Below are 14384 nucleotides of genomic sequence, written 5' to 3'. Positions count from 1 at the left end.
CTCAAAACGTCGTCACGCTCTGTCTCTTTTGTGACGCCAAAGAGGATCAAGCATACAAATTAGATGAAGGATAATGAGAAAGCACAAAAGAGAGCTCGAGGGAGGCGAAAAATGGCTCCTTGTGATGATGACGTTAAAAAAAAGGGCCATAGGCTAGTGGTGATGATTTTTTTACCAGGGTAGAGAGAAAGGCCCACAGTAAAGGCGCGGTAAAAAGCTGGGCGCGTCCCGCCCTTTATCAGGGTCATCTGGATTCACAATCGTGCCACAACGATCAAGCTAGCCTGCGTAGTACACCTGTGCGTGTGCTCACTGCTGACACTCTACAGGAAAGCAACGGTATATTAATAAAGGCGTGCGCAAAAGGCACCCACTTGATACTCTCTCTCTCTCTCTCTCTCTCTCTCTGCGTGGAGCCGACGTGCAGACGTAGAGGCTAGAGCTTATGAAACCGCACCATTTGGCTGTGCGCGTATATGCGACACCATATGCAGCTTGAGAGAGAGAGAGAGAGAGAGAGAGAGAGAGCGCTTTCTTGGCAGAGATCAAATATGTTAGTACCATCGTCATTAAGGTTCCACAGAATTCATGCAACTATCACTCTCAGCTCGCTACAGTGATCGTTCGATATGCTCCTTATATAATGAGCATGAATGCTAGGGAAGGTTCATTGGCGTTCGCGTGCAGAGAGAGAGAGAGAGAGAGAGAGAGAGAGCCGCTCATAATTCTCCCTGCAGGTGCACACCTTGCTTCAATAATACCGTGGAATTAACGTGTATGCACTTGCGGGCGTGAGTCTGTGTGGGGGGCGTGCGCGCGAGAGAGAGAGGATGTATTCGGACCGAGCCCCAGGAAATCATGATTACCCAGAGGCCCTGCAGCCAAGGCTCTCGTTTGAAAAAACATCTTCATCGTCTAATAGTATGAGCAATACCACCATTAATGATGTGAATACTGCTTGTAGCATTGGCTCAACCCCCCATGATATCGTGAGTAATAGTATTCATAATACTGCTGCTATGGCTGCTGCTATTGCCTGCACCAATACCGCTAGCAGTGCTATCACAACTGCAAATGATATACAAAACAACCCCACTGCCGGTGGTATAGGTTTTAATACCACGTCTTGTGGGCTGCTAGGCAGTGATGATGGGGGTCTCACTTCTGGGTTTCAAGTTATAAGTGCAGGTGAGCACCTGGTGAGCAATACCAGCAGTCCGAGGCTAGCAGAGTCATGTCTGGACTCAGCAACTGTGCAAGGGGGCCCGTGCAAGAGGAAGAGGGACTGGATGAACAGCTTAGCTCCGCCGGATAATTACGGGAAGAACGTGGTGGGAAGCTGCAAGGGCTCGTCGTCTCTGCTCACGAGTGTGAAGATCACCAACGGACTATACAGCTTTCCTGCGGGATGGGAGCAGTACTTGGACTTGCAAGTAAGACGCGCGTCTCTCTCTCTCTCTCTCTCTCTCTCTCTCTCTCTCTCTCTGTAGCCATTTTAGGGTAACAATCAACCTCTACTTGCTCCAGACGGGAGAAACCTACTACGTCAACTGGAACACCCGAACCAAGCACTGCCGCGTGCAGTGCCCGGAGGTGCAGAGGTGCCTTGCCGGAGTCCAACAACAGCAGCGCCACTATGGTGGTGCCTTCGCCAACGTCAATGCCAAGCTCAACTCTATAGCAACCTCGCCCTGTACCAGTGCTAAGGAGTCGGTGGAAAGCTGGCTCACAAAAATGACGGCAGCAACCTCCGCCCTCGTCAACAACAAACCCTCCTTCCTCAACAAGCCCCCTCTCCCCCCCACCACCACCTCCCCTCGCCTCCACTACAAGTCAAGTCCTAACAAACAGCCCCACCAGGGCCTCGACCTTAGCATCAAAAGACTCGCCAGCTCCAATCATAGTACCCTCACAACTCTCCTGGAGGCTCATGATACCATGACCACGCCCCTGCCCACCAGCACTCATGACTCCCAAAGCCCCATGTTCGGTGACTTCCCTTGTTTTAACCCAGCTACCTATGACCTCCATGTGCATAACTCTCTCTTAAGCCCTAGTAATAAGTCATACCATAATAATCCCCCTTTTGAAAGCCCTTCAACCAATCTAGACGTTGCTTCTACAGCCAATGTAGATCCACTTGCCTTCGTATGCTCCAATTGCAACAATCTTGTCCTCACCTCCTCTGCCCTTCTCCCCTCTATGCAATGTCCCAATTGTAACCATTCCATCAATAAGTGGTCCGAAGACATAACCTCCTCTCCTTGTGACATGCCTTTGACTACTGCTCTTCCACTACTAGAAGCATCAAATAAAGCAGCGAGATGTCAGTAGAAAAGATAGCCATCGATGTTCCAATCCTCTAGAATTATTTTGTATAGGAAATACTATCCATGCATCTCCACTGTCTACCACTTCGTTTCTTTTTCTCCCCTTTGAGCCTAGACCTTCACTCACACACACCAACACTCAACTATACCACCATATGTAACTACATGTATGCTCAAATGTTACAATTGGCTAAATATCAATAAGCAAAGTTTTTACTATTTATATTTAATATAGGCTTGTGTGCAAATTTAAGGCATCAAAGAAGAGGAGGAGGAGGAAGAAGATACTTTTTAAGGTTGATTGAATCATGAGAGACAAATGAGAGTTTTTTGGTACACATGAAGTGTGAATTCTTGTTTCTAATGTAAGTACCGCGCCTCTTTAATACAATGTTCTAGTTGTGCCCTTGATATTAGCATGGGAGACATACAAACAATAAAAGCTTCACTAAAAGGCCCTAGAAGTCTAAGACATACAAACAATAAAAGCTTCAATAAAAGGCCCTAGAAATCTAACATAGCATAACAGAGAAATAGAGATCAATGTGATTATCTATGTTGTCACTCTAAAAGAAAACCCCATAGTAGTGTGGATAGATGTGAAATCACAAACGATTTGAAAAGGTATAAGAGTATGCATGCATCCATCATTATGGTCTTTTAGCTATATAGATTAAAGAATACAAACACATGTGTGTTATCGTGCCTATCGAGTATATATCCATACATATAACCAAGTATATAGTCGCTCACAAATTCATGTGCTAGAGATAAGAGAAGTATGGCAAATATGTCGATTTGGTGAAATTGACTTATCTAGTGTATTCAGTGTACATGCCTTCTTATGTGTACTCACCCCGCCTATTTAGCGACTTGTGTCATGTATATTAATGTGAATGTTTCGTGGTTTTTAGCAATAGACAACGAATTGGGTAAATGTGGGAAGTGTTTCTAACTTCACTATCCTATCTTATTGCAGTTTTGGCGAGAACCACAATAAATTATCAATCCATGGAATGAAGCTGACTCGATTAGTGTATAGAGGCTACAAGAGGTTGTCAATCTCTCGAAAAACAACTAGCAACTGGTATCTAACTCAAGCTTCACTCAACTGATTGAAATCACCAAAAGCAAATCGCTCATCGGCAAACTAATCACATTCGTTACAGCATCAAATGACATCCAAACGTAACGAAACTTTTAGGACATGTTTATAAAACCTAAGCACACATGCTTATGGTTTCAAACCCCACTTTACGTCAAGTGTAGTGGATTTTTGACCTAGTTCTTTTCGACCCAGAATGCATCTAAATTCTTAGCAATGATGCCCCAACACCCCGCCTATGCTTAGTTTTTTATTTTGAAGTGTAAATTCCTACTTATGATGAAATTAGACTGCAGGTCGACGACGTCAAAAGCTACGAAATATTGTGATGTGTTTCCGTCAATGCGTAGAGCTCTTACCTGCGGTTGCAATGCAACAAACGCTACTACAATGTGACAATCGGGGAGGGAGTAGGAAGTGTGAGAAGGAGAGAAGTGAGCACCGTTAGCTCACGTTGTGTATTTCATTATCCAAAAACTTATAAACAACTTATAAAAATTGGCTTTTATACCTTAGCCAAAGTTTTTGGTGGTCAAAACTAATAATTTGGGAGCTCTAACTAAAGATAGGTAATGACAGGTTGATACAACCTGAAAGCTTGCATCCCCGGCTCATTAATTATAAGGTTTATCCGAAAAATAGGAGTTACAATATTCTCGATTTGTAAAAAATAATAAGTGTTTTTACATGGGAGCTCCGAAAAATGGTATCCGTGTTAGCTTGCTGCTAACATTTCCCCCTCCTTGCCTGTGTCGTCCCTTGACACAGCTTTATGGACTGAAGTAGTCTTCGGGTTGACGACTGGCGAGGCGGTCTTTAAGCACATTTAGTGCCTTTTGGTATTGATCTTCCTCTCTTTATCTGGCACTTGCAAGAACTGCATTGTTTCTCTGTTTTTTGGCTCCACTGTTAAGTAGCCTACAAACCTTGATGTCAGGTTGCTGATCACTGACCCAAATATTTTCGTTCGCCAAGTGAAGAACCCTGTGTAGAATGCTTCCTCAAACGCCAACATATTGTGAGAAGTAAAAACATACATCTGGCATAGAAGCCATATAGGACTTCTTCGAAAGGTTGGCCATAGAGATCATAGCACAAACCTTTGTTACCCTCGAGGAATGACATCCACAAGGTGCCTGCCTGCTCTGGCTCATGGAATACTTCGATGGAGGTGAGCAGCATTCTATAGATTTTGTATAACATTGCACATGATAGATCTGGTAGACTTTTGAAGAAGGACATGGCACCCGTTATGGTTTTCACCATGTACTCTTCAGTCGGTCGTCCCTTTTCTGCAGCATGCAATGGGGGGTAGTTCAGCCAAGTTGGCCGCTTCTTTGTTAGTGCCTCATGTGCTTGCCAGGTCCTTACTCTTAGTACAGGACAAAAATTAGGATCCTTTTGTAGGGCCGCGGGTGCTCTTGTGAACAGAATCAAATACCTTGGATTCTTGTTCAGCCAGCTCAGCCTCCACTTCGGGTGGTCTTGATCTGCGTCCTCGACTTACATGTCTGTGTAAAGCTTTTCTTTGACTTGTAGCAACTCCACCTTAATCAGAGGATAGGGCAAGGATTGTTGGTGCCATTGCGCATTGATTTGATTGGAAGTGAGTTGTGTTATGTTGGCAGAGTGAATAACTCTCAGCTCCCAATCCATTGTTGCCTTACACTGCTCATCTTTGCTGCCGTGTAGGAAAATTGCCTGATCATTTATTCTTTGCTCTGAGTACTGTAGGGAAGCATTTGCTACATCTAACTGTACCTGAATCATTTGAATCGACATGGTTGTAGTTAGAAGTTCGTTTGTAACTTCTGTCAGTTGTTCATCTTTTGCTTTGTAAGCAAGTCACCAAGCTTATCCATCTCCTTCTGTTGTTTATCCCTTACGAGCTGATGTTGTTCAGCTTCCACTTTCAACTCTTGTACTTGCCTTTGTAGATCGGTGATGACGTTTAAATGGTCGTCTAACTCCCCTTGGAGTGCGTCAATCACCATCTCTAAATCTTTGGCCCTTGTGCTATGGCTAAGTGCTGCTGAGCAAAGTCGTCAATCATGTCCTGCATTTGCTTGGCATACTCATTAACTCGTAGGATCACTTTGTCATTTGATTGCCAGTCTTCGTTTTGTGCTAGTTGCCTTGATGTTTCTGTAGTCTCTTGTGTATCCTTTGGCTCCGTCATGGTGGCTGGTTACTGGTGCCCTTGTGGTTGTGGCTGATCTTTTTCCGCTTTTTCCTTCGAAGGCTTTGTGGATGCCTCGACCGTTTCTTGTTGTGTTGAGGTGGAAGGTGTTTCCTCGGCCTCCTGTTCTCTTGGTTGCTCAAATTTCGTGTTGTCCTTTGCTAGTGCAGGACTTGCTGCCCTTTCTGGCTCTTTGTCTTGCTCTTTTTTCTGCTCTTCTGTAGATTTAGCTGCCTGTTGTGCAAATTCAGATGATTCTCTTTGCTCAAGCTCTGTCTCCTTGGTCAGCTCAGGTTCTTTGGCTTTATCCACTGGTGAAGGTGGTGGGCTCGGCATGGGGTGAGCATGCTGTTCTGAAACAGGTGAAGAAGGGTGGGGAGACACATCACCTTGATCATGTTGTGTTGCTCCTTGTGCAGTTGCTTTCTCTGCTTGCTTTTGCTGTTCCACCGCCTCTTTAGCTTTCCGTTCCACTTCTTGGGCTTCTTTCATCTTTAAAGCTTCTGCTTCTTGATACATCTTTTCCAACAATTCTGTGGGATCTTCTGTCTGTTTCCTGGTATGATGTTTTGTTCTTGCACCTTTAAGCTCAATGGGTACCCACTTTCTGGGTCCTTACCTTGTGCTTGGCGGCTGTATTCGTAAGAGTGCTTTTGTCTTTCAAATCGGGCTTGTTTTTATACAGGTTCCTCTTGGTGTGCTGCCACCTCTTTTCTCTTCATTTCTTCCCGTCATGCTCTTTTTTTCTCGTTATCTGAGCTTTCACTACTATGCCATTTTGACGAGCTCTCAGTAGACTCTTCATCTGACTTGTATGCTCTCTTGGCAGATCTTGTAGCTTAAGGGGAAGGGTGTGCTGACACTATCCAAGTGTTTTGATCTGGGACATGCGGCAAGTTGTCAGCCATGCCGATAGCATGGTAGGCAATTTTGGTCAAAACTCTTTTTTTTTTCCTTCTTTCTTTGTCCCTTTCAATGTGGACAAAACATATTCACTACAAGAGGCTATTCATATTAGCGACGCTTATAGCGACGCTCATAGCGACGCCGACTGGGCTAAAAAAATAACAGAGAGCGCCCAAAAACTCAGATCTCAGATCTGAGTTTTTCGGCGCCCTCAAGCAAGGAGCAGGTAACGCTCTCCCTCTCTCTCTCTCTCTCTCTCTCTCTCTCTTTCTTCTCCACACACACACACACACACACACACGAGGAGAGGAAGGAGAGCCAGGTATGCTCCTTCCCTCTCCTCACTCTCATGTTCCCTTCCCCTCTTTCTCTCTCCCTCTCTCTCTCTCTCTCACACACACATAGTGTTTTTGAGAGAGAGAGAGAGAGAGAGTACAAACATAAACAAAAACGCACACACACATACATAAACAAAGAATGCACACACACATTGAGAGAGGAAAAGAGAGAGAGAGAGAGAGCATGCATAAACAAAAAACGCACACATTGAGAGAGGAAAAGAGAGAGAGAACATGCATAAACAAAAAACGCACACATTGAGAGAGGAAAAGAGAGAGAAAACATGCATAAACAAAAAAACGCACACACATTGAGAGAGAAAGAGAGAGAAACTAATTTAACGTCGTAGGAAACTAATTAAAATTAAAAGACCTAAAGATCTAGCCGACGAGGAGTTGAACTCAAGACCTATTATTCAAGAGGGAAATGGCATAACCAACCTATCATACTTGGCATGGGTGATAGAAAGGTTATACCATTTATCTCTTTTTATTGGCACACACATCCACATACGCGCACACACACAAGAAGAAGAGAGTTATAGGAAACTATCCTAAAAGACGTTAAAGATTAGGTTAGATGTAGACTTACGTTAAATTAGATTTAGGTTTATTTAAGTTAAATTAGATTAGATTTAGGTTTATTTTTAATTAGATTTATGTTTATTTACACTAGATTTAGATTCACGTAATATTAGATTAGATTTAGGTCTCCATAGACTGTGATGCCTGCATGAAGCGGGTGAAGAAAGCCCTCAATGGAATATAGGGTATTGCTGCCTTCACTCATGGTGGGCTCCGTCGATCCAAAAGTACTGGTGAAATGTCTTCAGAAGATAGGAAAGAAGGTGGATCTTCACGGCGGCAAGAGTCACTACATCCCCGACACAATGACCATCTAGACAACCTCTAGTCATTCAACAGCAACTTCAAAGTTAGTAACAAGAGCAAGGACCACTACAAGAGGCTATTCATATTAGGGACGCTCACACAGCGACGCTCAAAAAAAAAAAATCCCGGCGTCGCTATGAGCGTCGCAAATTTACAAAGAAATTTGCGACGCTCATAGCGACGCCGGTTGGGCTAAAAAAATAACCGAGCACGCCCAAAAACTCAGATCTCAGATCTGAGTTTTTCGGCGCCCTCAAGCAAGGAGCAGGTAACGCTCTCCCTCACTCTCTCTCTCTCTCTCTCTCTCTCTCTCTCTCTCTCTCTCTCTCTTTTTCTTCTCCACACACACACACACACACACACACACACACACACACGAGGAGAGGAAGGAGAGCCAGGTATGCTCCTTCCCTCTCCTCATTCTCATGTTCCCTTCCCCTCTTTCTCTCTCCCTCTCTCTCTCTCTCACACACACACATACACACACACATAGTGTTTTTGAGAGAGAGACAGAGAGAGAGAGAGAGAGAGAGAGAGAGAGAGAGAGTACAAACAAAAACAAAAACGCACACACACATACATAAACAAAGAATGCACACACACATTGAGAGAGAAAGAGAGAGAGAGAGCATGCATAAACAAAAAACGCACGCATTGAGAGAGGAAAAGAGAGAGAGAACATGCATAAACAAAAAACGCACACATTGAGAGAGGAAAAGAGAGAGAAAACATGCATACGATCCAAAAAAACGCACACACATTGAGAGAGAAAGAGAGAGAAACTAATTTAACGTCGTAGGAAACTAATTAAAATTAAAAGACCTAAAGATCTAGCCGACGAGGAGTTGAACTCAAGACCTATTATTCAAGAGGGAAATGGCATAATCAATCTATCATACTTGGCATGGGTGATAGAAAGGTTATACCATTTATCTCTTTTTATTGGCACACACATCCACACACGCGCACACACACAAGAAGAAGAGAGTTATAAGGTCGTAGGAAACTATCCTAAAAGACGTTAAAGATTAGGTTAGATGTAGACTTACGTTAAATTAGATTTAGGTTTATATTTAACTAGATTTACGTTTATTTACGCTAGATTTAGATTTACGTTATATTAGATTAGATTTAGGTCTCCATAGACTGCGATGCCTGCATGAGGCGGGTGAAGAAAGCCCTCAATGGAATATAGGGTATTGCTGCCTTCACTCATGGTGGGCTCCGTCGATCCAAAAGTACTGGTGAAATGTCTTCAGAAGATAGGGAAGAAGGTGCATCTTCAGGGCGGCAAGAGTCACTACATCCCCGACACAATGACCATCTAGACAACCTCTAGTCATTCAACAGCAACTTCAAAGTTAGTAACAAGAGCAAGAACGGTCTAAAGGGCCAATTGCTGTCGTCAGATGTGGATGGAGATGAGGCAGCGTCACCGCCGAAAGTTAACTCTCACATCTTTAGTGATGAGAATGCCAACTCTTGCCGAGTTATGTGAAAAATTATGTGTTAAATCAGTTTTAAGGTTCTTATAATCCCTGTTAGTTTAGTTCTTTGTTTTTAATATAACATAATTTACGCTAGATTTAGATTTATGTTATATTAGATTAGACTTAGATTTATTTAGGTTTACCCACACACACACACACACACACACACACACACACACAAGAAGAAGAGAGTTTTAACGTCGTAGGAAACTATCCCAAAAGACGTTAAAGATTAGGTTAGATGTAGACTTACGTCAAATTAGATTTAGGTTTATTTTTAGTTAGATTTACGTTTATTTAGATTTACGCTTATTTACGTTAGATCGAGTCCACGCAAGAATTACTTACGGTTTAGGGTTTAGAGTTAGACGAACAGTGAAAAGATCTACTGTGAAAAGATGTTAAGATGCTGTGAAGTGCTACAGCTAGAGAAGAGGCAAAGGGGTTTTGTCCACTACATGCACTATCATGTAGACGTGGGTGTGTAGATTTCTTGTACCCACAAATATAGGTATTGACCAATAAAGACGAGATTATAACCCGGTGGTTCTGATCTCCGTGCACCTCTAGACCGAGGTGTGCGGGAATTGGACATGACTAGAGAATGTGAGGTAAAGAGAGAGAGAGAGAGAGAGAGAGAGAGAGAGAGAGAGAGAGAGAGAGAGAGAGAGAGAGAGATAAGACGAAGAATGCCAATAGAATATTAAATTTGTTGTCCAGGTTATAAGTTTTTTATCCTCATTATGAGTAGCGACGAGGATGTGGGACCATCCAACCGAAACACCTATCTCTCAACGAGGGTCTTATGTCCTTGTAATCAATGCAAGCATGATGTGCGATGGACAAGACGTGTTTCTTTGCAGCACGTTCGCGAATTTGGCGAGTTCGATCCATCTATTATAGATCGAGTTGTTGCCAATTATAACTCGTCGGACTCTGACGCTGGCCAACAAGCAGCAATCTTGCAACCCAATAGACGTGTTCGCAGGCGCTTTGGTCAAGCAGCATATGTGAGGCCACAAGATGTAGCCTCTGACAGCTCGGGGGATGTTCATGCAGAGCACATTCCCAACGAGGCAATGTTTGAGCCCGAGATTGATGAAATGATCGAGACGATCATGGATTCAGAAAGGCTTATCTATGATGATATGAAAAGTGAAGCCGATACGCCATTGTATAATGGAGCACGTATGTCTAGATTGAAAGCACTCCTGGTTCTTCTCAACATGCAGGCAAAGTTTGGATGGAGTGACACTAGCGTCACAGCGCTTTTCAGGTGATCTATTACAATTAGTTTACTTTAATAAAACTCTAAATGTATAATGATCTGATAGATTTTTACACGACTGTATCATATTTTTATGTTGTGTAGATTGCTGAAAGAGCACATACTACCAGCTGACAATGTGATGCCAGATTCCCGAGATGAAGCAAGAAAGATTTTGCGAAACTTGGGGATGGATTACAATTCTATCCACGCTTGTCCTAATGACTGCATTCTTTTCAGAGGGGAATACATAGACATGGAGAAGTGCCCGAAATGTGATTCCGAAAGATATCGAGTAGATCTCCACGGGACAAAAATTCCACAAAAGGTTTTGCGACATTTCCCTCTGCTTCCTCGCATCAAGCATTTCTTCGAATGTAAGTCCATGGCCGCCCTAGCATCATGGCATGAGGAGAATAAATCTTCGGATGGTGTGCTACGAATTCCTGCAGATTACGTAGCGTGGAAACATATAGATGGAACATGGGCGGATTTTGCCAGGGAAGCTCGAAATTTGCGCTTAGGCCTGGCTATGGATGGCGTAAATCCATTTGGTCAAAGATCAACATCTTACAGTGTATGGCCCGTTGTCATCGTCAACTACAACATTCCCCCGTGGTTGACTACGAAGAAGGGGCACCTATGGCTAAGCTTGATTGTGCCACGGCGATATAAAGTGGGGAATATGGATGTGTATCTTCGTCCACTATTGGAAGAGCTACAACAATTGTGGATTGGCATAGAGGTGGTGGATATGAGCCGACACACAGGACGACGGAATGCTTTGATCAGAGGCATTCTAATGTGGACCATGCATGACTATCCCGGGCTAACAGAATGCTCAGGTGATCTATTTACACTCCTCACTCAGACACTGTAAATCTTGTTTTTTCCCATAGTTGATCTATTATCATGTGTATACATGCAGGGCTTCAAACAAGCGGATACAGAGCATGTGTCACATGTGGACCTAGACTGAATGCACGTAGGGCACCCTCACTGAAGAAGCAAATCTACGAAGGTCATCAAGCGTATCTTCCAGAGAATCATGTGTTACGCGACGGCTTTTTGGGAAGAGAGCCACCAAGGATGTCTGCACAAGCATGGTTAGAGCAGAAGGAGATGTGCGATGACGGATTTCCTCCAGGGATGAAGAGACTATCTCTATGGCTCGATCCAATGCACATATTCAAGAATGTGGGTAATCTACTATGGGACCATCTGACCGGCAAGAAAGATACTTTGGGAGCCAGAGTTGACCTTAGAAATGTGGATCGTATGGAGCAATATTGGCCGCAAACAGCGTCTGATGGATCGATAAAACTCCCTAAAGCACCATGGATTTTCACAGGAGCCCAAGAACGCAAAGTAAAAGAGACCATTCGATCTTTGCGGACCCCCACTGGCGTAATACACTCGCTCCGAACGTGTTTTACTAAAGAAGGAAAGCTTACCGGTTTGAAGTCACACGATTGGCATAAAATGTGTCAGGTATGTTCATAGTGGACTTTAATATCATTGCATAAAATGTGGACTTTAATATCATTGCTGCACATACTTTACAGTTTATTTTACCGGTTGCCATTGAGGGATGTTTGTCTCTCGACATCCGTAACACAATCTACAAACTTGCAAAGCTGGTGCAATGGATCTCACAAAAGGAGATCAACGTAGACTCCATACCATTCGCCAAACTAAATGCTGCAGAGCTTGTGTGCATGTTTGAGAAATATTTTCCTACTACAATGCTAACCATTCAGGTGCATCTTCTTGTTCACATAGTTGATGAGGTGGAAATAGCTGGCACAGTTCATTCCAGATGGATGTTCTTCTTAGAGCGTTTCATGAAAACGCTTAAGGGATATGTGCGTCAAAAGGCACGTCCGGAGGGTAGCATGGCAGAAGGTTGGTTGGTATCAGAGTCCCTAGTGTACATTGGAGAGTGGTTAGACGGATTTGATAAATCTCGGGACACGCTATGGCGAACCATAGATGATGAGCGCATATCTGGGATTGTCATGTGCAATCTCGGTGTTGAGAAGAAGATGACGGAAGATCTAGAGGCTAAAATCAACCGATTTTGCATGCTTCACAATCCAGTGATGCAAAAGTGGATTTCACAATATGAGGATGCAAAGCAAGAGCGACAAAGGGCACGAATCGAGTGGAGATGGGGAAGACGACCACCGATGCACTATCCAGCGGTTCTAGAGAGCCTACCAACCTTCATGAGCTTAAGATGGTTGCACAACCAATTGAAAAGCGCACAACAATGCGGTGACAAAGTGACTGAAGAAGAGTGGGAGTACTCTCGGGGTTGCGCGACCAAGGTAAGTTTGCAATGTACGACTAGCAAGTGACTTTATTTATAAACGTTTGAACGGCCACTCATAATCTTTGTTCGTTGTAGTATAAGTCATACACAGCAGCATGGTGTAAAGGTCGACATTTTAGGGTGGAACGAATCGACAAAAAGCGTTTTACTCAAGATTGTGGAATCATGGCAAAATTTGAACAGTCTAGTCGACGACGTTCCTCTGATGCAGATCCTGTGGTGGCAGAACTCACTTACTTCGGCACGCTGCAAGAGATTTTGAGGATCGATTACAGAGGATTTTTTGTCGACTTGTTTGACGTGCAATGGTTCAAGATAATCATGGAGGGTCGCAACGCTACTGTGCGTAGAGGAGAGTCTGGTTTTCTTGAGGTGGATTCTACTAAGAAATGGACTAACCTAAGAGACACTTTCGTACTACCCGAGCATTGTGAACAAGTAAGTATGTAAATAGTCAACATCCCCCTTTTACAAGTTACGTGCTTGAAAGCTCTCATGTAAGTTATGTGGCTCTGGCAGGTAATATTTCATCCTACAAAGTCTACATCAAACTGGTGGTACGTCATAGAGGTAGCCCCTCGTAGTGCAAGGACGTATGAAGGCTACCATGTGCCAATCACAACGACATCAATGGAGGAGATCAGAGAAGATGCTCAATCAGAAGCCGCTGCGGTGGTGCCAGACGAGCATCAAGATGCTACTACTCTATATGGGGTGCATGCAGAGGAGCTACAAAATGAAACAGAGGATATGTGTTTAAACGGAGAGCTCTATATAGATATAGGAAGTTATGCTGAGTTATGCGAGGATGAGAGAGAGATCTCTTAAAGCCACAAATATTGTATTTGAACAATTTTGCTCCGTGTTGTAAAAGCTCTGGCTCTCTAAGTACCTTCCATGGTGTATAACGCTCTTTTCTACTCGCGCTCACATCTTTTGATTGAAAATTCTGAGTTTTCGACTTGCCTCTTCTATCACTCAATTCATTGCGTCATTGTATTTATATGCGTCATTACGTCATTGTATTTAATGGTCTTTGCGTCATTGTCTACTCTATTCATTCAATATTAAGTTTAAATATTCGTGTGTTTAATGCAGGTATGGATGATGAGGAGTTTCTTTCTTCTTTGTCACCGCAGCAGAGACAATGGTACGTGGAGCGTCATCGCTCTAGCGCATCATCGCGCGTTCCTACTCCATCCGCATCTCCCTCTCTTTCGGACCATTCGGCGCGCTCCGAAGCTTCGACGTCGACGAGACGAGCTTCACACTCGTCTAGACACCAGCGCTCTAGTGGTGGCGGTGGCGGTTGTTGTGGGGATTCCGCCACCGATGCCTCCACACCGCCTCGTGTTCGACGAGGCTCTTTACCCTCCCCTTCTTTACCTGCTCCCACACCAGCCACAGCATCGCCATCTACGCCAGGTTTTGCACGGCTGACTGTTCCTAGAAGCTACACACCTCTACCTACTCCGCCAGGAGCCACCCCACTCGACACTCCTCGCTTCGGGGCCCAGACGCCGGTGGAGACACCTGACGTCCG

At 43.9% G+C, this 14384-nt stretch overlaps 1 protein-coding gene across 1 annotated transcript; it reads left to right on the top strand.

Moving 5' to 3' along the window:
• The first annotated feature begins 424 nt into the window (after positions 1–424).
• LOC147427266 (uncharacterized) lies at positions 425–2549 on the top strand. The gene is made up of 2 exons (XM_086498427.1): positions 425–1433; positions 1528–2549. Exons 1-2 carry the CDS (start codon positions 831–833, stop codon positions 2332–2334), a joined length of 1410 nt encoding a protein of 469 aa, XP_086354553.1. The 5' UTR covers positions 425–830; the 3' UTR covers positions 2335–2549.
• Positions 2550–14384: the final 11835 nt, after the last annotated feature.

Source organism: Adiantum capillus-veneris, chromosome 24 (assembly GCF_014529385.1).
Source record: "Adiantum capillus-veneris isolate H3 chromosome 24, ASM1452938v2, whole genome shotgun sequence".
NCBI lineage: Eukaryota > Viridiplantae > Streptophyta > Polypodiopsida > Polypodiales > Pteridaceae > Adiantum > Adiantum capillus-veneris.
The sequence above is the reverse complement of the archived record's forward strand: the minus strand, read 5'-3'. Positions and strand labels throughout refer to the sequence as shown.

What these genes read in the sequence shown, in the direction of transcription:
- LOC147427266 (XM_086498427.1), top strand. Translation starts at nt 831, where the DNA reads ATGTATTCGGACCGAGCCCCAGGAAATCATGATTACCCAGAGGCCCTG. An exon ending in AGCAGTACTTGGACTTGCAA is followed by an intron (nt 1,434 to 1,527) that starts GTAAGACGCGCG and finishes TACTTGCTCCAG; the next exon opens with ACGGGAGAAACCTACTACGT.